The 27,520-nt window shown below is 42.0% G+C and overlaps 1 protein-coding gene across 10 annotated transcripts in view; it reads left to right on the top strand.

Annotated features, from left to right (window-relative positions):
• The first annotated feature begins 1,643 nt into the window (after positions 1–1,643).
• Positions 1,644–27,520, top strand: part of ACOD1 (aconitate decarboxylase 1) — a 32,735-nt gene continuing 6,858 nt past the window's right edge. The window contains exons 1-8 of one of the 10 annotated variants that reach the window (XM_030036252.2): positions 1,644–5,360; positions 15,618–16,177; positions 16,571–16,572; positions 18,656–18,731; positions 19,668–19,801; positions 20,987–21,167; positions 24,023–24,119; positions 27,232–27,393. In XM_030036252.2, coding sequence (XP_029892112.1) covers positions 24,093–24,119; positions 27,232–27,393 — 189 coding nt within the window. In that variant the 5' untranslated portion in view covers positions 1,644–5,360; positions 15,618–16,177; positions 16,571–16,572; ... (2 more) ...; positions 20,987–21,167; positions 24,023–24,092. Of the gene's footprint in view, positions 5,361–15,617; positions 17,305–18,459; positions 18,732–19,667; positions 19,802–20,986; positions 21,168–23,622; positions 23,681–23,700; positions 25,844–27,231; positions 27,394–27,520 lie in introns of those variants that run through there. The other 9 variants (XM_041128615.1, XM_030036254.2, XM_041128614.1 and 6 more) reach the window with 9 other exon arrangements.

The following is a 27,520-nucleotide window of genomic DNA, read 5'->3' as shown; positions in this document are numbered from 1 at the left end:
AGTTACTTTAACCTCTCAGTCTCTTAATGTGCCATCTCCCCCCACGTCACCCTGCTCCCGGCCATACTTAGCAAGAAGCCACCTCAAGAGCCTCCCACAGATTCATATTTTAAACTCCGCTTCCCTAGTGTGGGCTCTCTCTCGAGAGCACTGTGATTAAACTGTGCACCCAGAAGATGAGATCATATAATGCTTGTGCAGGCACTTATTCATAGCAGAATTTATAGTGGAAGATTTTGTACCTACCAGCAGGTGAGTCTTACAAATGGTCCCATATAAAAAAATGGGATGTTTAATTCATCTGTTAATTAAACATAATTTCACTGGCATTAGGCAAGTATTAATGTAGGTTAACAAAAATAGCACTAACATATTTATTAGACTTGAGCTTTTTATGTGCCTTGAGCTTTGGTAGATTTGAGACCAGACTTCGTAAGACCTGGACTTAATGGATCTTCCAGCTCACGTTTTCAGAAGTTTCACAGCTGAGTAAGTTATGCTGCTCCTTCAGACATTGGCTCTCCAGAGCTTTAACTCCACCTGCCTATCGTGTAGTGGGAGGCCAGATGAGAAAGACCCACCATTCTCCTGTGCAGCACCGTATGATGTCCAAAGCCATGCGCATTGCGGGGGGACACACGACATGACACACGACATGACACACGACACAGCTGCAACGAGCACCTTATTTGGGCCACTGTCCAAGGTCTTTCTTTAGGAGTACAAACCAGTCTGTCCCACTGCAGTGTCTCGTGTGACAATGTGCAAGCTGACCCCTGACTCCCCTTCAGAAAGGGAGCAAGGAGCCTTCTCATGGGAAGATACTGTTCATACAGCCTGTTCAACAGTCCTGGGCAAAGACCCAGCTTGCAGTGTTTGCCCCTGAGATAGCTGTCATTTTCAGGGCTTAAAAACACGCCCAGCACTGAAATATCTGGTTTGAAGCAACCTCTCTTCAGAAGGATTATCTTCTCTGGGCATCTCACTGCTGCTTTATGCAAGTGAGGATACTTTGCCTGGCTGAAAGGCTTTGGTTATTGTAACTTCTTTAACAGATTTTTTCCTCTTTTCACAAAATATTCAACTGGTTTCTTCTCCATTTCCATTTGTCTCCAGTGAGGAGAATTGGACTTCATCTGGGGGTATTACAATGGGTAAATATAGCAATATTTTTGCTATATTGCAATAGCAACTATTTTTACTTATGTGTCAGTCACCAGGTTGTGTAACATAGTCATAATCTCAGTGTTTTATTCTTATTTTGTGTGGGAGACAGTGAAATATTAGTACATGTAACATTCAAGGCTGCCACAGAATGCCTCGTAAGGCATACACCCCCTGTAAAGGACCTTAAAATATTAAATATGGTCTAATGGGCAGGCTAGACTTTATGACAATAAATGTGTAGTTGAATTTCTTTGACTGTGCAGCACCATGACATTTCTGAGCAATAGCTCCTTCAATAAGACAGTCACATTTCAGTGTTTGCTATTAGCTGCCTACCAGAACTAGCTACGTGTTGGGTGCCTGCTGTCTTAATCTGATGGGATCCAACAGCTTTTCTTCTTTTAATATTTTCAGACGTTTCCAGTGGTCTTGGGGTGTTTGGGTTTTTTTTTTGGGGGGGGGGGGGGGGGTTGGTCTGTTGTTGGGGGTTTTTTTTGGGGGGGGGGTGTCTTTTGTTGCATCAGTGTTTAGAAAGATGTTTCCATCACGATGGGATGAAGAATGAGCCCCTGTTCTGCATTTTGGGTAGCGCACCCACCGGTGGTCCAGCTTTACTCCGGCAGGACGGTTTCCTTCACAAACCGTAGAGGAAGGGTAGCACCTAGTGGGAGTAATCCCACATTGCAATTAAGAAATGCGAAGGGCTCCGAACTATTGCGAGCACGACCCAAGATACATAATAAAGAGAAAACTGTACTTTTTTGGTCATAAAAAGTAGATGCAAACTATTATATAGTATATTCAACTTCTTCGTGAGAAACTTCACAAAGCAAGAACACATTTTATCCCTGTTCTGAACTAAAAGTGGTTGTTAAGGTTTATTATTTCTTCTTTCAGTCCGTATTGTGTGAAATGGTGTAATATTGCTTAGAAAATGCCTAATTAGATATGACTGAGTTATTTGCATTTTTAATACTGAATTCAGTGAAATATTTAGCCTCCTGAATAAAACCAGCAAAAGGAGTGAGTGATCTAAACTGAACCAGAGGCTCAAATATGCTCATTTAAGCTTCACAATCTTGCTTAGAGGATGCAGGAAAAAAGAGTATGGTTAGTCGCACAGCAGAGTTTATTGCCTAAGAGTTGGGAACTCTTCACATTTTTGGGACTTGAATGCTCTCTAAAATGTGTGCAGTTCCATAGGTTTGACTTTGACAGTCAATGGATGGCTACTAGACAAAAACCTTTCCTATTTCTGAATCATTGCTCAGGGAGAAATTATCAGGGTCAGCGTTATACTCAAGTGATACCAGATAGTTGCCAAAGACTTGAATTGTGCATTGTTCCACCCAAAGACAGAATAACTCAGCTCCTTCTAAACAGAGTGCTCGCTCTCTGCAAACTGGCTCACATACTGCATATAGCTGGGCAACAGAAATACACAAATTCATAATTTCCATATTTCATGTGAATTGTAATGAATGGTATCTGTGAAGTTATATCTGATAATGTCTGTTCACAGAGATTGTTTTGCCTGTGTGTTTGCATGTACAGTTGAATATGTTTAGCTGGAACTGCATGTTCTAGGAAGTCCAGTTGTGATGAAAATACACATGTTCAAGCATGAAAGGTATTGAAGAATCATAGAATAATTCAGGTTGGAAGGGACCTCAGGAGGTCATCAAGTGCTCAAGCACTTTCCTCCTGCCAGTGTGATAGACATTGTTCTGAATAATTTTGTGAGGGCAATGCTCTGCAGAGCCTGGGGGAGAGGGAGGGAAGGAGGGAGGGAGGGCAGCCATTAGCTGTGTATTACATGTCCTTGGCCAATACAGAGCTACAGCGTGGCTGAGAAACATAATCAAGTGAGCAATTAGTGAAGTTGAGAGCTGTATTAATTTCCTTCAAGCGCCTTTGCAAAAATTGGAAGGCAAAAGGTACCCTCTCAATGTCATGGTGACATGCAGGTTGTTTCTGCCTCAGTAAAGAAAAGCATTGAAGGGGACACCTTCCACATGCATCTTGAGCATCACTGAATTTGGAGGACACAAGAAAAGAGGCTATGCACCTTATGCCAAATGTGGAAGTACTCCCAGCTGCTTCTTTTCAGGTGATATCTAGGAAAACGTGATTCTTGATTTCCTGTTTCCCTGCTTTGGTTAATTATCAGGAAGTCACAGCACTGTCTGATACCAACAAAAGCAGAGGACAGCGATGTCATTTTATAACATGTAGTGGTGTGGTATTTTACATGGGCAACATGTGAGGTTTTTATCCTGTGCTAAATTGCTCATAAACCCTATGGAGCAGTTTTAAATCAGGGTTCTTCTTGTGAGCCTTGGCTCTCTGAAATTAATCTTCTGTATCTCTGTGAAACGTTTCATTCACGTCTTCAAATCTTCCCTTGGTGATTTTCCTATCTGTGAATAAATAGCATTCTGACCTAGCTTCTACTACAGCAACGACAGAAAGACAACCAGACCTTTGCAAACATGAGTGGAAACTACATTGATCTTCTCCATTAACCATCAACATGGATCAACAGCCTTACACTGTCTCCTAGAATTCAACAGTATAAGGATTCAGCAAAAGAGCTTCTCCTAATAGGAAAAATGCAACTCTATCTAGATAATTAGGATATCAAAACCAACCTCTACGCCCACTTCTTATCAGCCTGCCTTCCTGTATGGTTGGTCAGGCTTCAGAATAGGTTTTAGTGGGGAAAAAGCACGTTTTTTGGAGGAAGCTACAATCAAAAGATAAGAGCATTGGTTTGCAGAGGAGGAAGGTCAGAATTGTCCCTAAGCCTATTCCTCTGAGAAGCTAATCACAAGGGTGGTATCATGCCTCGACAGGAACTCTATCCAAGAGAAAATGCTTTTTAATGACATTTTCAAAACTTACAGGTCTTGCTTATACCCTTTTCTTAGAAAAATGTGTTTTAAAAAAGGAATTAAAAATGTACTGATATAATTGTTCTTTTCAACAAAGTGGTTCTTCAATGGTAAAAGAGATGATAATAATTACATTGGTGATTTTGTGTTTCAGATTTATGTATTTGCTTTAGCTGTGATTATTGGAGGTATACTATTCACTAATCTAGCACTTTTTACCTAAGCTCGTACCCTCGATGGCAGAACTGACCGTATTGGTGTCAAACCCCGCTTGTTTCACAGCCCTTGTAAACTGATAAGCAATATTAAACTGTCAAGGAATCAATGGCTTCACAGTGCTTGTACAGTGCTTCACAGTCCCCTGCTTCCTCGTGTCCCCCCAGGGTAGCATTCCTGAAGGATACTTTGAACACAGTAGAGGTGGTTCCAGCTTTCTGTTGGGCTCCACAGTTAAGTATCTGTCCACCAGACTTCATTATCTCTTGACACAGACTGAAATGAAATTAATGAAGTCTCATTAGAGGCTCAGTGTTCACATTCCCACCTGGAAGATGAAATCCAGTTTATATACACATAAAGAGAGAGACCCTGTATTGTTAGGATACTCAAACTTGTTTCTCCTTTGGCCTCAGAGCACAGACCCTCCTACGCGGAGGGTGGAGCTCCACAAGCTCTTAGCTGCTCCAGGCATCCTGGAAAATACCCATTCTGTCAGGAGCTTGCCAAAGTGCATGTCACTGATGGCTATAACTAGGGTTCATGCCAGTGGGGACATCTGGGAGTGAAGGCTGTAATTAGATACTCTTAGCTCTTGCAGGCAGCATATCTCAGCTGTGGAACCCACGCCAGAATGGGATGCTGGACCTCTATTCACCGATACCCTCCCTGACCTGCCACGTAAACTAAAGCGTCACAGAGAATACGTTTCTTTTCACTTACTTGGCAGGGGAAATTATTTGCTGCCTAACTGCCAAAAATCTCTGCCTAGGGAGTGAAATAGCAGAAGTCAGCCTCTGCTGGGGCCAAAGTTGAGTTTTCCAGAACATTTCCTTCAGCCCTCATCCTCAGCAGTGTTTCCAGAACTACTCCTACCCGTTACCCACTGCATAAGCCAACTTGTTTTTCTGCTCGGACTGAGTCAAGCTTGAAGAAACTTGGAATCAGCTTCATCAGGTGTAGCTGATGGTTCCCCAGCTTCCTGATGTGCCATGCTAATGAGTTGTAACTGCCCAAAGTAATGAAAAGCAGCTGTTTCTTACCTGTAAAGAAAAACTGAGAGTTGCTGCAGTTTGTTTGGAGGTGAGTTTAGCAAGGTTTTCTTCCTTCTTAAAAAAGTTCACTGCATGTATTTTGCTCTTTAGTTGGAGAGGCCCAAGTAGGATTAAATTAAAGTGTCTAGAAAATTCTGAATGTGCTTTCCTCTTTTGAGTGTTTACATAGTGGGATTACCACTCTGCTTTATAGGGATTTCTGGTAAGATATCATCTGTCTACAATATCTGAGGGTTTCAGTCATGTATGTAAATATAAATAATACATTATTGCTAAAAATGAACATATCAACAGAATAAATGTTTGAGAGACTGTCAGGATGTTTAAGAAATATATGAAATCAAGAGTGTAAGTGTTTAGATATAATGAAGTTTTAATGAAGCAAATGTCTGAATTCACAGATAAATCACAGCCACTTAATTCCAGCGGCCTACAGAGACTTTAAGCCCTCAAGAATATAGGATTAGATTTTAAGAAGCTCTCCTCTCCTTGTATACCTGCGAGCTGTTGACAAAATAAAGATTATTTATTAATTACTTATGAACTAAGCACAGAAATTATCTTTCGTGTATCTACAACAAGGCAATGGCAGAAGTATATGCCATAAAGTTTTGCTAGCCTGGAAAGAGTTATGCCCGTGCAAAGGAAATTGATTGTTTGTTTTCACCTTTTAATTTTTCATGTGTGTTGTGTTTGTACAGTTTTTGCCAAACTGGCTTTCTCAGAAAATGGAAAGCTTTCTTCATTGTTGCTTGTATTTTCTAACTGCATGCTGTGAGTCTAGATTGTATCAGAACTGAGTCCCCTAAATTAAATCCTTTCAAATAAAGCAAGCAAAAAAATCTGTTCATCTCAGGGAGGTTAAATCATATAGAAAGAGGTTGAGATTATAGGATGGAGCTTAGTGAAGGGGAGGCTTATCTGAAAGGCAGGAGATAAGCATAAAGCCTGCAGTCATAGTGACAAAAAAGGCTTCTGGAATAAGAAAAGATCTCTTTGTAAGTCAAGACACTGTCTGTGACTGACAGTCCGAAAAAGGAAAAAATTAAAATTGCTAAGCATAAGGCTTGTTAAGAGGGAAGAGGAGAAGGGAAGAAGTGAAATATATAGCTAAGGAAAAACAAAAGAAGTACAGAACAATGACTTCTGTATTTTATGAGCCTTCAAGTTCATTTTCTCAGTATTTTAGAGGAGTACAATAGCTACATAGCCAGCTCTTTAATACTGTATATAGATAATAAATGTGGTTATTCAGGCCTGTTCGATAGTGGAGTGACTTTAAACAGTAAAATACTCAGCAGTAACCTACCCAGGTAACCTCTCTTCCTAACCTCTCAGCCTCTGTCCTCAGGTCAAGGCTGATGTGGCTGTCCCCTCGATTTCTAGTGGAAAAAGGTGAAGTTTGGATCACTGCCATTTGATAACAGGAGATGTACTAGTAGGGCATGTTCTGATTACTTTCTCCAAGAAAACTCTACCTTCTTCCTTTTATTGTACTGGTGCTTTTTTCCATCATCCAGAATGAATATATTCAATGCACTTGTTTAGGTTTTTTTGCTTTGTAGTAGGAAAAAATGAAAATGTTTGGGAAGCCGTAGGGGATGCTTACCTACAACCCTAAGAACTGGCATCTCTGCAGGTGCAAGAGGCCAGATTAGCAACAGTGCCAAATTAACTACGCATCACGCGTCCAGAGCAGCGGTCAGGAGTAGGATGGACTGGAGGAGCAGATGAATGGAATGGAGAGGGTCTTCTGGTAGCTGTACAAAGGAAAAATATTTGTAATTATGTTTAGTATTAGTAACTATGTTACCCACAGGAGCCCTTCAGAAGTGAGCTGGCTACATTCCAGCAATACATATTTGATATACAGGTTGGGGAAACATCAAGATAATCTCATCTATACGTATTATAATGACTGACACTCCGTAAAACTGATTGTACAACCACTGCCCAACTAGTTTTTCTCTGCTTCATGTAATTTATTCTTCTGCATAAAACCCTTTTTTCCCATCCAGTGAGCAAAAATTGTTTTGCTGATATTGTGCTTTCTCTGTGAAGAATAAAATTTGGTTTACTAATCTCAGCCGGGTATTGTCAGTAAGCTTACTGAGAATTTAAACCTTACAGATCACACCAGCTTGAGCTAACACCTGCTTTGTTCCATTCACCAGCCCTGCATCTTATTTTGAGTGTTCTTGTAGGATTTAAACAATTCCTCTTCTCTCTCTATATTCTATATATATAATATTCATCTTACCTAGAGCACAAATACTAGGTTCTGTAAGAAAATTTATGCCACTGTAAAGATTCTTGGTTAAAGACAGAAAGCTAATTAGTGGTCTTAGCCACACAATTCCCACTGACATTACTTGGAGCTGTTTGGCTAAATCTTGGACTAGATGATCATTGTAGGTCCCTTCCAACCGAAATATTCTATTCTATTTTCCTCAGCTTTGAGTATCTCAACTCTTATTATTATGCAGATCATAAATCCATCCATACTACTTCTGGCAAATTGCTGTACAGGAAAGCATAGCTAATTTCATTCATTAATCCCTACCCCTAAAGCACAAACATCTATCACCTGAGCTAGTTAGACAGTAGGTAGTTTTGTGCTCTTTCAAGATGCTGTAGCAGACTGAGAGGCGATACACTGGTAAATGCACGTGAAGTCTGGATATGTTTTGTCTGCTAACACTGCACAAATAAGCAAATATGTACTAATTTACCCCATATAATTTTTTTCTTAAGTTCCACTATCCATCCTTGTTACGTTTGAACTTCATAGTAGCTTACTACCCCAAGTTATATTCAGATGATTTCTTGGGGGTTTTTTTAATTGTTATTATTTTTTTGTGTGTGTCATGTTTTAACTAGTCTGGGAGTATCACGTTCAGTGTCATAATTTGTGTTAAGATTCATAGTAATTTTCTTTAGAAAGGACTCAGAGTATGTTCACAGTGCTTTGGCTGGGCAAACCTCCTAGCCTGATGTATCCCAATGAGGACCCAGTCAAATATGCTTCAGCTGGGAAATGCCAGGCACCTGGTTGTCTGGGAGGTAATGCCGTTAGTCCCTTTCTCACAGCTGAGAATCGTGTCTTGCTGTGGAAATATTCCTTTGCCCCACTCTTGTTCAAACCATAAGTGCTAGAAGCTAACTTGTTTGAATTTGCACTAAAGTAATACATTGGCATGCATTTGTCTCAGCTTTTTTTCTGACAACCTGAAGAGTTTCCAGGCATAAATAAAAATTACTAAAGGCAGTAGTAGAGCAGGGCTCAGGTTCAGCGATTTGAATTATTTATGAGTGAGGACTCTAGCAGGGACAAAAGAATGGGCTTACAAAGCAGTATTAATATACCTTGGGTAGTGAAGCAGTAGGCAAGGATGATCCTGATTCAAAGTATCGGAAGACAAAGTATGAGCAGATTGTAATGCCACATTGTGTGCCAAGTGCTGGTTTTAAAGTGAAAAGTAGTTTCCTTTAGAATCTACCGTGAAGAAATGATGTTCCAAAAACCAGGAAGCAAATCTTTCCTGCTGAATCCACATGCAAATGTAAATATAGAAGTTGTAATTTTGGTCTCTCAACTCGGTGGCAAAGTTCCCTGTGGTTTGAGCCAGGTTTTCACCCAGCATGCATGACTGACTGCACTGTATGCATGCCTTTCCATATACACTTCTTTATTTCATCTAAGCGTTTCCTAGGGGAAGATCTGAAATCTAATTTCCCAAACAGTACAGTGACTTTCCTTCAAAATTTACATATGTGTTGTTGCAGGAAAAAATCACCACCTGTTTGGCAGTTTCTGTCAACCTTTGCAACTCAGTAGTTAAATCACAAATTCTAATCAAATTCTTTAGCACTGACTTTATGGTGATCTTAGAACTACCCTTCACTAGTCAGGTCTGTTGTAACTGAATTAATCTAGATGAACCGCGTCCCTTGCTAGATGCAAACATCGGTGCCCTGTTTCCACAAAGCTTTAGAGTAATAGCAGTCTCTATTAGCTTGTACCAATAATGTACCATTTTAGCACTACGAATATTGTGATAGTTTCTATTATGACCTTAAAATAGTAACTTTTTAGGTGCATTTCTCATAGCTTTTATCAAGGACAAGACTTCTAAGACTCAGGATAATAATTTCAGCTGTTTAGGACAGGTGATGTAGAAAAAAGTGTAAATATGTGCACTATCACTTTTAGGTCATGCATTTTAATATGATTTTGAACTTAGTTTTCTTGTGTGTTGTTCTTTCTATTATCACTCTTGTCTGTTGTCCATCATGCCTTTCTTTAAGGGCAGCATTGTTAATATAAAGCCTTAGTCTGGTGAGATGTTAATTGCCTACAGTTTCAGTAAATTCCTAACAAAACTCTTTATACTGAACTAGCCAAAGACAACAGCATCAAAGTATGTGACTAAGCTGCAAAATAGGGGTGGCAAGATGGCTTGTTTTCTTTTTGAAACTGTGACAGGACCATAATGGTAGCTTATTTTATTCCCTGATGCTTTGCAAGGGGCAAAGTTGGTATTTAATTTTATCGTAAATAATTTTCAAACGATGAATTTTAAAATTATTCTTTAACATTTACTTTTACAGTATACCACCCAAGCTTTGGTTCCCCCGGTGAGAGCGAGAGCCATGTCCCTGGGAGCAGTAGGTGGCAGTGCTGTCTCTGCTCTCTGTTTTTAAGGCACTGCAGTAGCACAGCTCGAAGAAGCCATTTCACGAAGAATGTTCAATAGTTCAGGTTCCTTCAAACAAAGGCACTTCTGCTTATGGGCAGTGCCAGCCAGCCTCATCAGGGTGGTGTGAACTTACCCTCCAGACTCTGAACGGTAGCATTCTCCACGTGAATTCCTCCGAGTCATGCATATAGCATTCGCTCCAGTCTGTGTAGTAAGGAGTATAGCTGTATAGGTATGTAGCAAGGAGTACAAGTGACTTTTCATTACTTTTATTTTTAACCCAATTTTTATTTACCTAAAAGTGAACGAACTGTATATCTTTACTGATGCTGTTGGCAGCCTTCACTGGCAGGTGCAGTTGCCATCTATTCCTAGAGGTTAAAAAACCATGGTACCACTGTTGTGCAAGTAAAAGGTTGTTCCAGAATCACTTGATTAATTAGGAATCACTTTTATTTTAGCTCTTTTCTCAGCAGTAAATACAGTAGCAGTGTCATTGACAGGAGCGAACACCACTAATGCAATAAGGCTAGTGCTTCACCACGTAACTAGAAGTCCATCAGGAAGGCAGTAGATGGGATGGCTGGCCAGGACTTTGTCTTCTCCAGATCTGCAAATTCTGTTTGCAGTCCGTGGTTCTGAGATCAGGGGAGACTGGCTGGCTCGTGTCCACTCTGCTAATGGCTGGGGAGCAGGTTGTCTTGCAGATAGAGCTAACTGAAGTGGTCCATAAAGAACCAAAACACAAGATTAAAGATTAAGCAATGTAGATAATCAGGGGTCCAAAACCAGAGCTCACCACCGCACTCTTTCCTGTTTATCAGTACGGATATGCCAAATAGGACATCTGCTACCTGCAAGGAGTGGGGACAGGACTGGAGGAGGACAGGAGCAGGGACAGAGTGACAGCAGCTGCCTTAGCTTATTTGAAAGTGGTGGTGAGTAAGCCAGAAGAGCAGACCTCATGATGAGTGTGATGATGTACATCAAGCAGGGTCATCCTTTCTTTTTTTCTTCTCCTTTTTTGCCCATATTTTGAATGACAAAGACAAAAGCAGAACCAGTAAAAACAAGAAATGTCACCTGTGTGTGGCCTCTGTTATCCCAAGAGGACTCACATAACAGATGAATTAGGCCTCTGGAGTTCAAGGGAAGTAAGATAAAAGGCACAACTATAAACTGAGAGAGTAAGTGAAGTAAAATATTTTTCTTTGAAAAGATGAGATGTGAATCACTGAGGTCAGCAGTCTCAAGACATGCTAAAACTAGATGCCTACATAATCATCAAAGCATTTCTGTCAGTTTATTATATAAATATGGATCTGGTTTTATCTTTAGTTTGGACTCCTCAAATGGGACATCTGAGTTACCTGATTGGCAATATATTTGATGCAGTGTCACCAAAATAAACAAAATCCCTGGCCTTTTAACACTACACACTGAAAAGACATACCTGCCAAGCTGGAGACACTTGGAAGTTCCCCCCAAGATTAATTTTAAAATTTATTCCTCTAAGTAAGGTTGTCTTATGAAATGCATTTTTCAGAAGAGGTTTGGATGAGAAGTAGTATTTTGGTGAATCAGCTAAGTAAGTCGTTGATTCCGTAAGGGCAGACAGAAGTGGGAGAAGGAAATGAGCAGAGGATGTTGACCCAAGGCTCACTGCCAGGACCAAGAAAGGGGAGATTACTTGTGCATCAGCCTGCTTTGGATTCGTAAAATAGATAGGCCGCATCTGGCAGCGGGGGAACAGACAGCATCAGCACAGACCAGTGTTAAGTGAGTGAAATTAAATCAAATGAACACGCACACACAGAGGCCTGGAGGAACTGCAGACCCATCTTCAGGATTTTGTTCTTTCCTATTCCATGTGTCGGTTAATACTGCCATTCCCATTGAATTATCCCTATGATAAAAATACACCTCTCATCAGTCAGGCAGTCACAACCTTGTTTCACACTGCTGAATCAGGATGGCAATGGCTTTAAAAATGTGTGACTGACAACAAAACTTCAGAGCAAAAAATACATGGAGCCCAGCGGGGAGAAATATGGGAGAGTCCCGTCTAAGGTAGAGGAACCGATTATTGTATGATGTGTCTGCAAACTTCAGCATTCTCATACACAAACTGAAAGAAGATGCTAATGTTAAACAGCGGAATGAGGAACAAGTTAAAAAATAAACCCTGGTACATGTCACAAGTGGTTGTCAGTGCAGCCTTCTGACTAGTTAGTTCACAGAGGCAGTGAAATCTTTTGAAGTTTCCTCTCCCTCTTTAATAAGTCCCATTAGAACAAGTAGATCCCAGCTTCAAAGGTAGCAGGGCTTGTCGAAGAAGAAAGCTGCCCGCTCCTCAAACCGAGGATGGCAGCTTTGTGTCCCACAGTGGCGGTTCCCACGTGAGGCTGCACAGCATTGGCAGGGTGGGTGTGATTATGCAGCAAGTTCTGTGCTCAGATCTCTTTGAAGGGCTTACGCACTCTCCCTAAATTGTTATTGATCCTCTCCATTTGACAGGACTTCCAAAGACTTGAAAAGATACTCCATAAAGCATGCTTCTTAGCTTGATCCCTCACCTGTAAAGTCTAAGTGAATCCACAGACTTGCTGCATTTGAACTGTTTTGTCTATTTCTTTAGATAACAAAGTTTTATTAATTAAAGAAATTGGCATATTTTCTTAATAAAGGCCTGTAAAATTTTTTTGGTTCTATTAGTCCTACAAGGCTTTTCCCAGAACCTCCCTACAGTAAAGGGAGTAGGGAGTTTTGTATAAGAAAGTTGTGGTGTTTAGCTTGTCCCCAAAACACTTCACTAGAGAACATCATTAATAACGGCATTTATTGACTATGGGGAGACAGAAGGTTAGGTGCACTTCAGTATTTTCCAAATCTGATTCATTGATTCTGCAGCCTGTCACTTCTAGAAAAGTTTTCCAAAAAGAAAAAAAAAATAAATTCCTAAATACCACACATCTCTGCTTCGTTTTAACTCCAGTTTCACACTTCTGCAGTTTGAATATGAATGCGACTCATATTTCAATAAAAATTTGCTGTTTGTTATACTTTTCTTCTGATATATTAATAAAATTGTATATCTCAGTGTACACGTTTCCCAGCTGGTGACCCTACTTCCAGTATTAGCGACTGGATTTCCATCATGCTTGAGCAACTACTTGCAAGTGTTGCAATCTCATTTGCGGTCTGAACCGTAAGCCTGGGAATCACCTCTGAAGTATGACTTATTCTCATGGGCTTATTTTCATGGTGTATTTAGAGACCATCTGTGTAAATCTAGGAAGTTTTCCAAAATACAAAGCAGATCATGAGCGGTGTGTCTGATAACGTGTCCATGGACAGTGTGTTCACAGATGCTTCTCTGGTCTTCAACAAAATATTAGTCAAATAGCAGTATTAGCATCTGACACTGTTCTTGTTAAAGTCATTTTTCCAAGTAGTATTGAGTTCAGGTAGAGCTAATTTAGGCAGGATGGGTGAGCTCAGTAAATGGTGAAGTCAGAAGAAGGGAGGGATGGAATGAATCTCAAGAGATCATCCTCCACTCCACCTCTGCACTGAGGCAGGATAAGAAACCTTGGACTAATCCTGGCAGACATCAGCATAATACACCGGTAATGATTCCAGTGAAAGAAATTCCACAATATTCTTATGTGTGGTATTTTAATGTTTCAGTACCCAGTACCCTTCCTGTTATAAAGGGTTTTTTTCACATAAACCAAGAATCTTTGGCAAATACCTAGCAGATTTCTTTTTGTCTTCTTTCTCAGTGGATACAGCAAAGTTGCTCAACAACCTCTTCTTCCTAAAAATACACAGATTGTATTTCTGTATCATGTACCCACATGTGGTGCACTTTCACATTAAAGCTAAGCCAGTCTGAAGGTTAGCTGCTGCCAAAATGAACAACCCTACTTTTTTCCCCATTCAGCCAGCCCTCGTGACTGTGATGAACCAGTTCAGAGGATAAAGTGGAGAAGCTTTTGGTTCTTCAATAAGATTAGTTTTCTGCTGACTTAGTTCATTGAATCAAGCCCAGGGGAGGGCATCAGACAAGTGTCAGCGGTTGGACTGGCTTAGCTGTGATGTGAAACAGTACAACTTCTCTTTTCTACGCTAAATAAACCTCCTTGCACCTCTTTCACAGGCCATGCTTTCTAAGCCTGTTATTGTTCTTAGACTCCTCTGAATCCTTTCCAGATTTTCTGTATCTTTTCCATACATGGTGCATTTAATATATTTCTGTACCCAAAGAATGTTTAAAATGTATGATTCAGTTATGAATGAACAAGCCATCAGGAAAGTTAAGAAGATTTGCTGTTGCTCATGTGCTCTTCTGCCCATTTTTCCATGCCTAATTTGTGTGTGCCATTACCGTGACTTTGCCTGCCTGTGTAATAATTATGCTTACAAGATGGATGGATAAACACAAGCGTGTCATCCTGTGCCACGCTTTTTCAGTTTAAGAAAGGTCATTCCTATCTGCACCCTTCCCTATGTGGTCACTGCTCATGTGGCTATCTCATCATGTTTAATTTGAACTTAGGACATCATCCAAATTTCAGCAGAACCTCAGGCAAGAGTGTATCTAGCCGGAGAAGAAAATTTCCCTTAAGTTTCCTTCAGTTTTGCAATGTGTATACACTGACCTACATTGAGAGTAGGTACATGACAGATCTCAGTCAGTCTTTCATGTAATATGAACTCTTTTGGGGTTAATGGCTTCGTGCATGTATAATTTTGTGGCAATCTATAGGAATAACATGTTAAGATTTGCTGTATTCTGTCTTTTAGATATTTATTAATAATTTATATTTCCCAGTACAGATTCACTCCTGATTCATATTAATATAGTTCTCTCAACACCTGATCTAGAGTCTTGAAGTATTTGTTTCTTTCATTTAAAGCCATCGCCACCTGAAGTCATGTAGTCAACTGAGAATTTAAGGTTTTATTATAATTGTTTCTCGCTCTTATCACTGTAAAAATGTGGAAGATGTGAAGCCTGAGGATACAGAAAGAGCAAAGTTAAAGCAATAAAGGTCCAAAATATATGTGGTCTTTTAAACCCATCGTTTGTTAACAATTGCAAGGTTGGAGTCTGTGCTAGGGTGTCTGCTCTGGATGAAACCCACACTGTAGAGAAGGATGCACCAATAAAGACTCCATCATTGACTGTCTAGCTGAACTTGTCTCCCACTGCAGACTGCGGTAACCTGTGAGTTCCTCTACCCTATGTAACCACATCCTGTCTGAGATGAGCCAGCTTGCTCAGAAATGCCTCATCTGAAGGTAAGGATTGCTGGGCTTTCATGTCCTTCCCTTGAAGGCTCTCATGTGGCTCTCAGAGTACAGAAACAGCAGAAGCCTATGGGCAGGCTCTGGATACGCTGCCCTTCAGGCTCAGAGATGATGTGGATGATGGGGACCTTCAGGCCACGTCTCTCCACTACAGGCTTCCTTGTAGTGTGATGATATGGAGGAAGGAACCCCACTCACCTTTATACGCTGCCCACCCTCCTGTGAGAACCTAATGAGCTTTTGAAGCCCATCTTTCCATATCCTCACAGGGATTTGCCGAGGACTGACCATACCTGTGTCACAGCCCAGAAGCAGATTTTCCAATTCAGCTTCCCCCCTCAAGCTTGCACTTTTTTTCTTGAATGTCCCTGAAGCTCCAGGTCCTCTGTCAGAAACACCAGCCCTTGTGGAGATTATTCAGGCTCATGACTTGTGGGACAGGAGAGAGAAGAGGGCTCACCACTTTCCAAGTGCCACGTCCAGCACTGACTGCCAGCCCCATCGTGATTTCATTCCAGCATGCGTCACACACAGTCTGACTAAAGATCACTATTTTCCAGCATCAGTGTGGCATCCGCTCCTAGGGCGTAAACTGGAGTGGACTTTTTTTATAAAGTTATGGGAAGTTGGCATCCCCTGCACTGGTTTCAGGTGAGACATGCTCCCAGCTGACCTACAAGAATAGAGTGGAAGGAAGGAAGGAATGAAGAAAGGAAGGATGAAAGGATGGACAATTTCTCCACTAAAGATGGGATATAATACCAGGCAGTAAATCTCACAGCACGCTGAGAGTGGCCATAGATCTATCAATATTTTTCACTTGGAGTCAGTGAGTAAGCTCACCATACCTCTGACTCTATCTGCACGCAGCATCACATTAAAATATATTGCATTTCACCCAGTAGATAGGAATAGATACTTTCCTCCCTCCCTTAGCCATGGTTTCTTTCCCACCTTTTTCATGAACACATGGAGAATATGTGGAGGTCTGACCACAAGCCCTTTCTCCTTCTCCCAGACTCTTGAACATTTCCGCTTTGCTGACCTATAGTCTCAGGGAGGGCTTCAAGGTACAGGTCCTCCTGGGATACAGGAATGAAAGGCTAGTTTGGATGCATGATGCAAAATTGCAAACTTTGGACCAGCTGCCTTAACAGGTACTGGCTAGCAAAGATGTCTGTACCTACAGGAAAAGACTGTGGGTACAGTTAATCTGTGAGAGCAGTCTGATCCTAGGAAAGAATGATCTGCTTGGGATTTTTGGCTTGGCTTGGGGTTTTTCTTCTCAGCCACAGCTCAAGAGCAGTCATCAACATGGTCAATTCCTATGTTGTGTCAAACCCCCGTGTCAAGAAGTCTCTGGCACAAAGTCAACTCACAGACAACCTTCTTACTGCGTCTGAAAGAGGCAGGCAGCATTTCTGACCAGAAATGATGGCACTGACAGAACAAAGTCTGGAGCGGAGGACAGATAGCACAAGGCTCGTCTGCCCTAGTCCTTGCATGCATGGCCACGAAAACAGAGGGAAGGAGCTGCTGCCACCATTGCCAAGCAGCTCCTTCTCCAGATGTGTCATACAGCTGGACACAGCCCCCATGGGTATTTTGAGCTGCTCTCAGTTGTCCAGAGGACCAGGAAGAGGCAAGCCAAATGCTGCCAGCAAGGAAAATGAGGGCAGACAAAAAGCCATATAACCCTGGCTCAGGGAGACACGCAGAGCAGCCTGTGTTAGTGCCTGCCAAGGGCCAGCACCGACCGAGTGATCGCAAACTACACGTGGACTGTGGTAGAGGGTGTGGACCTTACTGTGCTGCCGAACTTGGTACCGATTTAGGCTCAGCTACAGAGGCTCTCTGGGCCAGCTGGTTACTCCTGCATCAAATAGCTCTGTATACATTGACCAGCTCCTTCTAAAACACCAAAAAATTTGAGCAGTTGCCCTTTATTTCATGGAGGTTAGTTAAACAGAGGGGCCGCTCCTGTCTCAGCTTGCTGCTGCTAAGGGAGGCATGAGAAGTTAGTGCTAGTCCTCCCTTCCCAGGCAGCAGGGATTTATTCAACTTCTCAGCAGCACAGGAAAATTCAGTGTTGCTGTAAAGCACGTTTCTGGGGGCTGGGAAGAGGAGACCTGGGAGGAATCAGGGCACCTTAGAAAGTGTGAATATATAAGGGCTTGGGGTCTCTTTCTTCCCCTTCTTTTCCTTTCTTCCTCATCTTTGCTTTCCCTGCCCCACAAAAACGTGCTCTTCCAGCATCCCTATGAGACGGGTCACATTTTATTCCCATACAGCCCCATATTATCTCTTTCCTCTCCTCCTCCACCCTTGCCAAGGAACCATCCACCTTCCCTAATTGATTTCCACTGGATAGGCTTCCCAAATTTCCAGGGAGTAGAATAGCATGGGGAAATATGCCTGGGCCTTGTTAGCACAGGAGGAAAAGGGGTAGTGCAGGGCTGGGCTGGGCTTGGAAGGTGGAGGACAGTCCTGTTGCTGAGGTCAGTAGGGCGAGACAGCAGGAAGCTGTGGGGAAAAAACACTTCTGGGCATCAGTCGCCCCGTTCCTCCTCAGGAGCCCTTCCTTTGGCAGCAACAGCTCCAGAGGAACGCAGAAGCACAAAGCAGCGACGGGTGGATCAGGCTGAAACCCACTCAGCTTTATTTTTTTGTTCATAGGCAACACAGGCAGAAAGCTGCCTCCTAAAAGTTGCTGCCCAAGGCAGCTTCCTGCTTTTCTCAAGCAGTGAAACAGCATTGCATTGGCCCTACCCTGTGTGCTGCTGCTTGAACGGTATGGCTTACAACCCGCTGCAATTGTGCTGGCATTTTAGGATGTGCCATGTTTCAGTATTCCTTCATTTGTGACTCAATTAGTTGGGGGAAGAAAAAAAAAAACCGCACCTCCTCTCTCTTCTGACTCCCCCCCCTCTAAGTTTAATAAAATACCATAACAAATCAAGGAAATATAAAAGGAAAAAAAAAATACCTAAAGAAAACACAGACTTCAAAATAGACTTCAATTTGGCCAGATTTGCCCAATTTGATAAAGAATGGAAATAGCCAGATCACAGAAATGGAGAAATCTTCTAATTGTGGGAAGGAGGAATAAGATTGGTTTATTTGCTTATTATATTAAAACCAAAGTCACAGTGCTGGCATTGTGCCATGCAGAACAGTTACCCATGTCAGTAGGATAAGCTGTGTGAGTTGGTGGTACCACTAATGTATATTCTCACTGAATATGACCTGAAGTAATTTTTTAAATAAAAAACGCCGTGACTCAAACAATATATTATTTTCCTTACAGCTAACTCTATTGCTCCTCTAGCATCCAAAGCCACATAAGGAGGGATATCTTCCAGCTACTGTAGGGAATGAAAAAGGTAAATAAAATACTGTCCACTACATCTGACAGTAGGTACCATTTTTAGGTGAATAGTTTTAAACCCTGTTGATGCTGAAGAGTCAACATGGATGATCAAAGGTTACAGAATCATTCCTTTCATTTTGTGAAAGTAGTTATTTTCCTTGATTTCTAATGTTTCCTGCATCTGTCTTAATCTACTATGCTGAAGATGAGTAATGTTAGGGAAAAAATAGTGTCATTATAAATTCTAAAACCCAAAATTCTTCAAATGCTACTTATGTAAAAAAGGACCAATTTAAATCAAATCATTAGCTTCTGCTTAAATGTTCAATTAGAAAAGTGTAATAATAAAAATGTTTTATGTATTCACAGCTCTTGTCTTCAAATCTAACTTTTCTTCCATTTTTGCTGTTATTTCTCCCTTTCATAAATGTTGGTGTAATTAAGCCCGTTTTCTCTTTAGAGGTGAATATACAATCACAGCTAGAAATTCCTCAGTATATTTTACAGTCTGTAACATGTAATATTCAATCTCATGGCTATTAACTACCATGGCATGTTTTGTAATTACACCATAAATCAGACACTGCCATATTTAAAGTGTAATTTTAGGCTGTTTTGCAATAGTTTTTGGTACTTTTGAAATGTATTGGGGTGCAAAGTGCATGATCTAGCTACCTACAACCACAGATGAGGAAAAAAAGTCTTTCTCCAGTTACTGGATCGTCCCAAAAGAGATGCTAAAGGGCAGCGACATGTGTGTAGCTCATGGGATAACCAAGCTGCCTTGGAGAGCTCAATGAGAGCCTGTTGTCTGAGCAGATGTTGCAGTCCAGAAAGTAAGAGGGGGAAAAAAAATCAACCCATGGCGCAAGCTTGCAGAATGAGCAGTCCCTTAGCAACAAGTACTCTGTGGCTTTTGCAACACGGTTCATTGTTCAAATCCTTCCAGGGGGTTTATGTTTGGGAGGGACTAAGCTGAGAGGAGGAGAGTGAGCATCTGCGGGCAAAGCTGGAGGAACACTTCTGCCAACTCACACAGCATCTCCCAGTACCTGTCTCAAGTGCTTCTGCAACTGCTGACAGGTAAATGATAAACTCCCACAAAATTAGGTGAATCTTTCTCCCAAAACCTGTTTCTGTTTGAAGGATAATGTTTTGTTATTCATTCTGCTATATGCTTTAGGTGTTATTTTAGCCCTTCCAGTGCATACAAAAGTTTGTAATGGCATCTGGGATAATTTCCTAGGGGTTCAAAATCCCTGAGTAATAGTTTAGATGCAGAGACACTCTTTTAATTAATGTTGAAGCTTGTCATATACTAGATCTTGATACCCCATCTCCCCACTGGACCACCACCACAGGCTTGCTGGGAGCTGTTATGGCCTGACATCTGGACTTGCTCTGAAATGATCAGGAGGGTGTCTTTGCTGGGTCCTTTCTGTGTATGATGCAGCAGCCCAGCACAGTGACTAAAGCATCGTTTGTACCACCGGCGTTCTGCTGGTAATTTAATTTAAATTGCCACATCCCTCACATACGCTCACACTAATTTGGTTTCCGCTAATCAAACTCTGAATTTATGTTAGTCAAGTTTTATCATCTCCCCAAATGGCACAAGTCCTGTGATGACATCTGGCTGCATTTTGGCCAGTTAATATAGACAACATGATTGCTCTTTGATTAAGAGACCAATGTGTGCTACAGGCTGCCCCAGGCTGCCAAACCCATCAACAAGGAGAAGTTACGGCAAAGTTTACGCATGTACAGAAAACGTATGTGATCTCCTTGTCCTGGTTTCAGCAGGGATAGAGTTAATTTTCTTTCTAGTAGCTGGTATAGTGCTACGATTTGGGTTCAGTATGAGAAGAATGTTGATAACACACTGATGTTTTCAGTTGTTGCTAAGTAGTGTTTAGACCAAGTCAAGGATTTTTCAGCTTCTCATGCCCAGTCAGCAAGAAGGCTGGAGGGGCACAAGAAGTTGGCACAGGACACAGCCAGGGCAGCTGACCCAAACTGGCCAACGGGGTATTGCATACCATGTGACATCATGCCCAGTATATAAACTGGGGGGACTGGGGGTGGGGGGATCGCTGTTTGGGAAGTAACTGGGTATTGGTTGGTGAGTGGTGAGCAATTGCATTGTGCATAATTTGGTTTGTATATTCCAATCCTTTTATTATTGTTGTCATTTTATTATTGTTATTATTATCATTATTATTTTCTTCCCTTCTGTTCTATTAAACTGTTCTTATCTCAACCCACAAGTTTTACCTTTTCTTTCCAATTCTCTCCCCCATCCCACTGGGGCAGGGGGAAGTGAGTGAGCGGCTGCGTGGTGCTTAGTTGCTGGCTGGGGTTAAACCACGATACTCCTACACCTGCTGCTATTATTCATACTGGAGGTCATGCCATATAGAAATCCTACGGCCACCTGCTACTAGTCCAGGTAACACTATTTCTTTAGAAAATAGGGTGGGAAGCTACAGTAGGATGAAGAAAAGCTTTGGGAATGTGGCTGCGAGGCATCCCAGGAAGAAGTGGTGGTACCCCAGAGTAGAGAGGCAGTTCACAGGGGACTGGGGCTGGCTGCGTCACCTTCCCCGACACCTCCTCCTCCTGAGCTCCGAAGCCAAGGCAGCCGAGAATGGTGTAGCCCCTTGTGCTGTCAGCATCTGAATGCTGGCACTAGTACTACAGTTAAAGGCTATAGTATGGGTGAGACCTAAATTTTACACTGGGTCAACAGGAATTTCATGGAACTGTGGTGCCTTCTCACATTGTTATAGTTCAGACCCCTTCGCGCTACGCCATAAACGATGTCGAAGGGGCTTGCCTAATCATTCAGTGACACATTCTTTGGCTTCAAATATGCTTTTGCTGCTAGTGGAGCAGCTTGAGCCCTGTTCACGGTATGTCTATACTGAAATGATCGATCTGCCTTGAATGAGATCCTACATGATTATCCCAGTTATGTCTGGTACCTCTATCTTACAGCTTATTTAAGCAAATCAGTGTCTACATTACAAGTTTAAATGAATTACAAGGACTTGCCTTTAGGAATAGCACCACTATTTTATGAAGGCAAAAAGGACAGTGTAATGCAGACCTAGTGCATTGACTCATAGCAACCTTTACCAGAATGTGGCCTGGCACTTCCAAGATTTGCTGTGGGAAGTTCAAAAAAGGGAATCAAGGGTGATGTAACTTCTCAGAGGTTGCACTGCCATTGTCGCTAGTTGTGCAAGTAAGTGAATAAGAGAACTAGTATAGGCTAGAAATTTCCAGAATTATACATTTTGTGGTGCAGTCATTGCCTACTACATTTGCTGTGTATTATTGCTGGCTGGGTCAGTAACTGCTGTCGGGGTGAACATGGGAAGGTAGGCTTGGGGAAAAAGAGGCACAAGAGACTATAATGATAGTGGTGCAGAGTTATGGGATCCCAAGATTTATGGCTATAGGGCTGCTAACAGGATTTAGATCAAGCTACGCATTCCAGGCCATTCACTAAGATTCTCACCTCTTTACTGTACTTAAAATATCCAAGTAGATGGAAAAGGAGCAGGTCCTGCGCTTGTAAGGCATTTTCAGACCCTCAGCAATAGCAGAGGCTCTGTAAACAGAGCACATCTTTGGCACCTGCCTCCCGTTATCTCATCTTAGTACAGCCCATGAACAAAGTTACATCTTAAAAGCTGGCTTAGAGAAAAGGAAGCCTGGACTCTGTATTTTGTCATAATTTTTTATATTTCTTTAGAACAAAAGGAGCATGAGGCTAAGGCCAAAACTGCTTTCAGTTGCAAACATACAGCTTGCAGGTGTGGGCAGAGTTTAGCCTAAAATAACTGGAGGCAAAAGGAAGAAAAAAGCAGCTTAAAAATGTGATGTCAGCAGGAGAAAATAGACTCTGTGGGGCACTGGATTTCTAAAGCCTTGTTCTGTAATCAACACAGCTCATTACTGTAGCTGCGCACAAAGTTGCAAATGGCGTTTGGATGAACACATTTTGTCTTTCCATCATGCTCACTAGTTAACAAATTGTCTGCCCAAATTGCTGAACCACACGTATTGTGTCAAAGAAGAGGAAAGCAGCAGATTCCTTTTGTCAGGCTGGACAGCCTGTGCCAAACTCTCAGTCACAGATTTTCAGCCTTCTGTTTAGACCCCTACAAATTCTCCTGTGGAGGTACAGGACTTTGTATAGATGCATCTTCCCCCTGCAGTAATAATCATGTTGCTTTCCTTTTTCATGTTACTATTGCAATGCATGGGACCATCCATCCTGCAGTCATGGTTATAGAAGGACGTGACCGTGTATCTGAGATCAGCTACCAGCGTGTGACCGCACATCACGTTGCAAGGCACATCACGGGTCCTGGTTCCCATCTGAATTCACTTTGGAGTCTCTACATGGGATTAAAGGCAGCTGGACCTCTGCGCTTCTTTCCTGTAACAGGTGTTTCAAAGTGTTTGGGGGGAAATAAGACATAGGCTGTAAGCTGTTGTATAGACCTTGTTTTGAGGCGTGATGCAGGCTGATGATGCAGTCCTACACGCTGACACTACACTATGCCTTCTAGAGATGAAAAGGGTTACGGGCCATTTTTGCCCCACTCTGATTGTGGGCTTTCCAGTATAATGCTACCTGTATTAGAGCAGTCATTAGAGCAATAAATTAGATTAATCAGGAGTTGTGTTACTGCATACTTTTCTGATACTTTTCAGCTGTTCAGCTGTATTCACTGTTCCAGCCATTGGAGTTGTCAGGGGAAATGAAAAGGGTCCCACAATGCTGCTTTATACTAGGAAAATTCCCCTTAACTGGCTGTGGGGCTGTTGTGTCTCTTTTGTGCCATCAGAAGCACAGAGGGGTCAAGGACATGCAAATTTCACTTCAATCTCACTTGAGGAGGAGGAAGAAATGAGAAACTGCATGGGATTATAAGTGATATCCCAAAGGTAAAGGAAAAAGATGATTGAAAGAGGACTGACTTTAGGGTTTGAGTATCTTCTATTTAATATGTAATTTTATGGTGGTCAAACACTGTCACAAGTTGCCCAGAGAGGCTGTGGAGTCTCCATCCTTGGAGATATTAAAAACCCAGCTGGACACAGTGCTGGGCAACCTGCTCTGGGTCGCCCTGCTAGAGCAGGTGGGTTGGACCAGATGATGTCCAGAAGTCCTTTCCAACCTCAGCCACTCTGTGATTCTGTGATTTAGCTATTTTCTTCCATTTTTCTGGAGGGAAGAATGAGCTGAAATAACGAAAGTAAATTTAACAAAATCTTTCCCTGTTTCAGCCTAATAGCATGAACTTCTATCAACCTTTCTAACCACTGCCAACCTTGTCAACATGAGCCATCCCATTAGATGGGCTGGATTTTACCAGCACCAAAGGTAATTCTTCAGTACATCCAGGCTACTTCTGAGGTTTTCCTTAACGTGGAAATAAGGGGGCAAGGAAGAAGCACTGAAGCACATTCCAGTTCTGTCTCCCCAGTGGGGTCAGGATTTGGCCAAAGCACACATCTCACCCAGGAACTAGGAAATGCTGCTGGGATGTTTTATGTAGATGCAGATTATACATGCGTGAGTGAGGAAGCTGTAGTATACTCATAGAGACATGTATGAGGGAAGAGGTTTAGTAGCCGTGCTGAACAGCTGCTTATATTTAAGAGAAAGACAGGAAGAAGTTTTAAATGGAGCCTGCACATAATGCAGGTTAGCCCATAAGAAGTATGTATGTGTTTGTAGGGCTGGGTTTTAGGAGTCCTGGGCCTCAGGCTTTGGCTACATCCATGAATAGACACACTACTGCTTCTATCATTTAAGGCACTCTCTTACCCAGTGCAATTTTTCAGAATCAAGTTAGGCACCTGAAGATGATGTCCATAAGCAGAGCTGGCTCAAGGCACAGGCAAAATAGGCAGATGTCTGGGTTAGAGCTTGCTGGGGAACAGCTGATCCCCTCCCAATTCTTTTTACCTGTCTGCGCCCTCCTAAAATTTCACAGAATACTGCTAGCCCTGTTTCTCTCTCCCTGTTTGTGCTGCTAGATTTAATTTTGCATTTCTGAGGCACTGAAACTCAGTTTTGCCTGACAGCTGAGACTCCCTAAGCTGTCTGTGGAGACAGGCTGGACCAGCTCAGAAAGGGGTCTGCTCAGCAGCAGCGCTGGCGCGAGGAGAGGGAGGACTATGTGTCCAGGGACAGGAGCAGGGAGAGGACACAGCCTGAAACAGGACCTTTCAGTAGCCGCTCAAATCAATGTTTAACTTCACCTGTAGACCCATGCTGGTCTCTACCTGGAAGCAATCAGGAGTTAGATAAGGCTTTATAAAATTATTTGAGGCTAGGGTGAGTAAAGGACTGAGGTTCCTAAAGTTTCAGGCAGCACTTAAGCATGGAAGTGCAAGACTGCAATTCTGAAAAAACTTGATACTTTATTCCCTAATCCAGGAGGTTCCCAAATTTCAGACAAACATTACCTTTTCACGTCAGAATTGTTCAGTGGCCTCTACTTATGCTCCTCTAGGGTCTGCTCCCTTCCTGATGGGATGGGCAGGGATTTCTCACTCACCATCTTGTAGTAGTCTGACATTCCCACAGAAGTGAAATCCCTAAACTCGTGGTGGGAGAAGTGCCTCCTTCCTCAGAGAAGACATCCTTGCCTGAAATGCAGAAAACCTGATAGTAGAAATGATGGCCTCACATAGCAATTCATGCTGTTAAAACACTATTAACCTGATGACCTCTTTTCTCCATGCTACCAAATGTAAGACACTCGAATTAGTTTATCAGTTTCTACCTGGTAATAAAATATCACATATATCAATTTACACAATGTGAATGTGACTGGCAAAGTCCTATCACATATGTCCCAGCAGTTTATAGCACAGTTAGTCACAGGAAAGTTGAAAGTGAAGAAAAAAGGAACATCTCCAGGCAGAGGAGGAAATGGGCAGGACAAGATGAGCAATAAAAAAGGCCTAATATTCCTTCCCCCACCCCAGACATAAGCATATAAACAGTGTGAGAGTGATTTCCCCTGATCACTGGCTGCAGCTTGTTTGCTGCATCTTTCTGGGACCACGCACCATCCCTGCAAGATGTGGGCAAAGGTACTGTCTTGTTTCTTTGCACTGTAAGATGCACTTTTCTGTTTAAGCTTTTGTATCCTCGCTCTGTATGTTTCAGTAGGCGTGCATCACACCATGGAATAAGTGGTTCACCTGCTCTAAATGACTTCTGTACCTCAAGATAGTCTTAATGCTTTAGTACAAAGCTGAGTGAGAACTTGTCTGAAATAATGGGTACAATTCTGGTCACCACTGCCAGAAAAGAGAAATCCTATCAGAACAACGCAATGAAAAGCTACTAGCGTAGCAGGGGTGAGTCTGCATTATAAAGGAGAGAGCAGCACAGTTTCGTTTGTTTAACTTAGCAAAATGAAGGCCAAGAGGAAATATCATCACTCTGTGTGGCTATGTGCAGGGGAGCAGAAGAAAGAGAAAGATAAGGGGAAATGGAAAGAGACAATTTCCAAAGAGGGAGAAGCGCTATGTTCAGTAATGCCTATATAAAAAAATAAGGGTGTGTATAGACTGGTTGTAAATAATATATGCCTCTACAGGGAGAAGTTTCTAATGGTCGGAGAAGGGAAGTTCTAGATTAGTTTCTAACAGAGATATCAACAGCAGCTAACACCATCAGCCAAGAAGAAGCAGGCTGAGTTTGCATAATGGGTCAATGCTCAATAGGAAAGCAAAAAAAAAAAAAAAATTAGAAATATAATTGCCAGATCAGCAGGAGCCAGGAACAAGGAGCCACTGCTTTTCAAAGAGGTGAGATCGTGTCTCAGAGAAAAGCTGGGAGTCCAGCTAAGCGTGAATTCAACGGGAGCTGGGAGCCAGGAGCGGCAGGTGCACGGTAGGGCTGCCAAGTCCCATCTCCCACTGACCTTCAAGCTCAGCAAGACTTGGGATAGTAATTCTACTACTCAGGGAGATTACATCTTGCCTCCTTGTGTGGTAGTGGCTGCACTGGATTGAAATGCCACTTTCCCACTGATTTCAATAGCAATAAGAAGGTGCTATGGGAAGCCAGATGTTTTTTCCTTCTATTTGTTTTATATATATGTGTGTGTATATAGATATAGATGATATAGATATAGATATCTTGCAGAGTTACATTACCTGCAGTGCTTACCCTCAAGGACTCAAGTCAGGGATGAAGCAGCAGAAATACAGAACAGACAAGGACACTGATGAAAGTATAAATAAAATATAAATAACACTGTGACATTTCTGGGGGAAAAAAAGGGGAAGAATTCAAACTTTAGTTTTGCTGATGCAATTCATGTAAGCAAGGGCAGGGCAACAGGAATGGCCAGCACGCTAAGCAGTAGCCCAAAACTGAAAGCAAAAAAAAAGAAGAAAGGAAAAAAAATGTGTTTTATTTAAATTAAGAGAAATATCTACTTCTTCTTTTTTTTTTTTTTCCCTCTCAGACAATTACAGGAAATTTTGCCAATGTGATTCATGGTTTGAATGCAAACCACTTGACAGACCAAGTCATTCAGAGAAGCAAGCGAATGATTCTGGATACTCTTGGAGTGGGTCTTCTGGGTACCAGCACCGAGGTCTGCCACAAAGTGACACAGTACAGCAAAGTAAGATGTCTGGCATTAATAAACCCTAAGGTTTAGCTATAAGAAAAACATAGGAACATTTGGGCTATAAGGGGAAACTTTGTCATGGTAAAATTCTTTTGGGGATGGAAAGAGAGACATGGTGTTC

The sequence above is a fragment of the Aquila chrysaetos genome, chromosome 14, assembly GCF_900496995.4.
Source record: "Aquila chrysaetos chrysaetos chromosome 14, bAquChr1.4, whole genome shotgun sequence".
Taxonomy (NCBI): domain Eukaryota; kingdom Metazoa; phylum Chordata; class Aves; order Accipitriformes; family Accipitridae; genus Aquila; species Aquila chrysaetos.
This window is presented reverse-complemented; position numbering and strand designations above follow the sequence as displayed.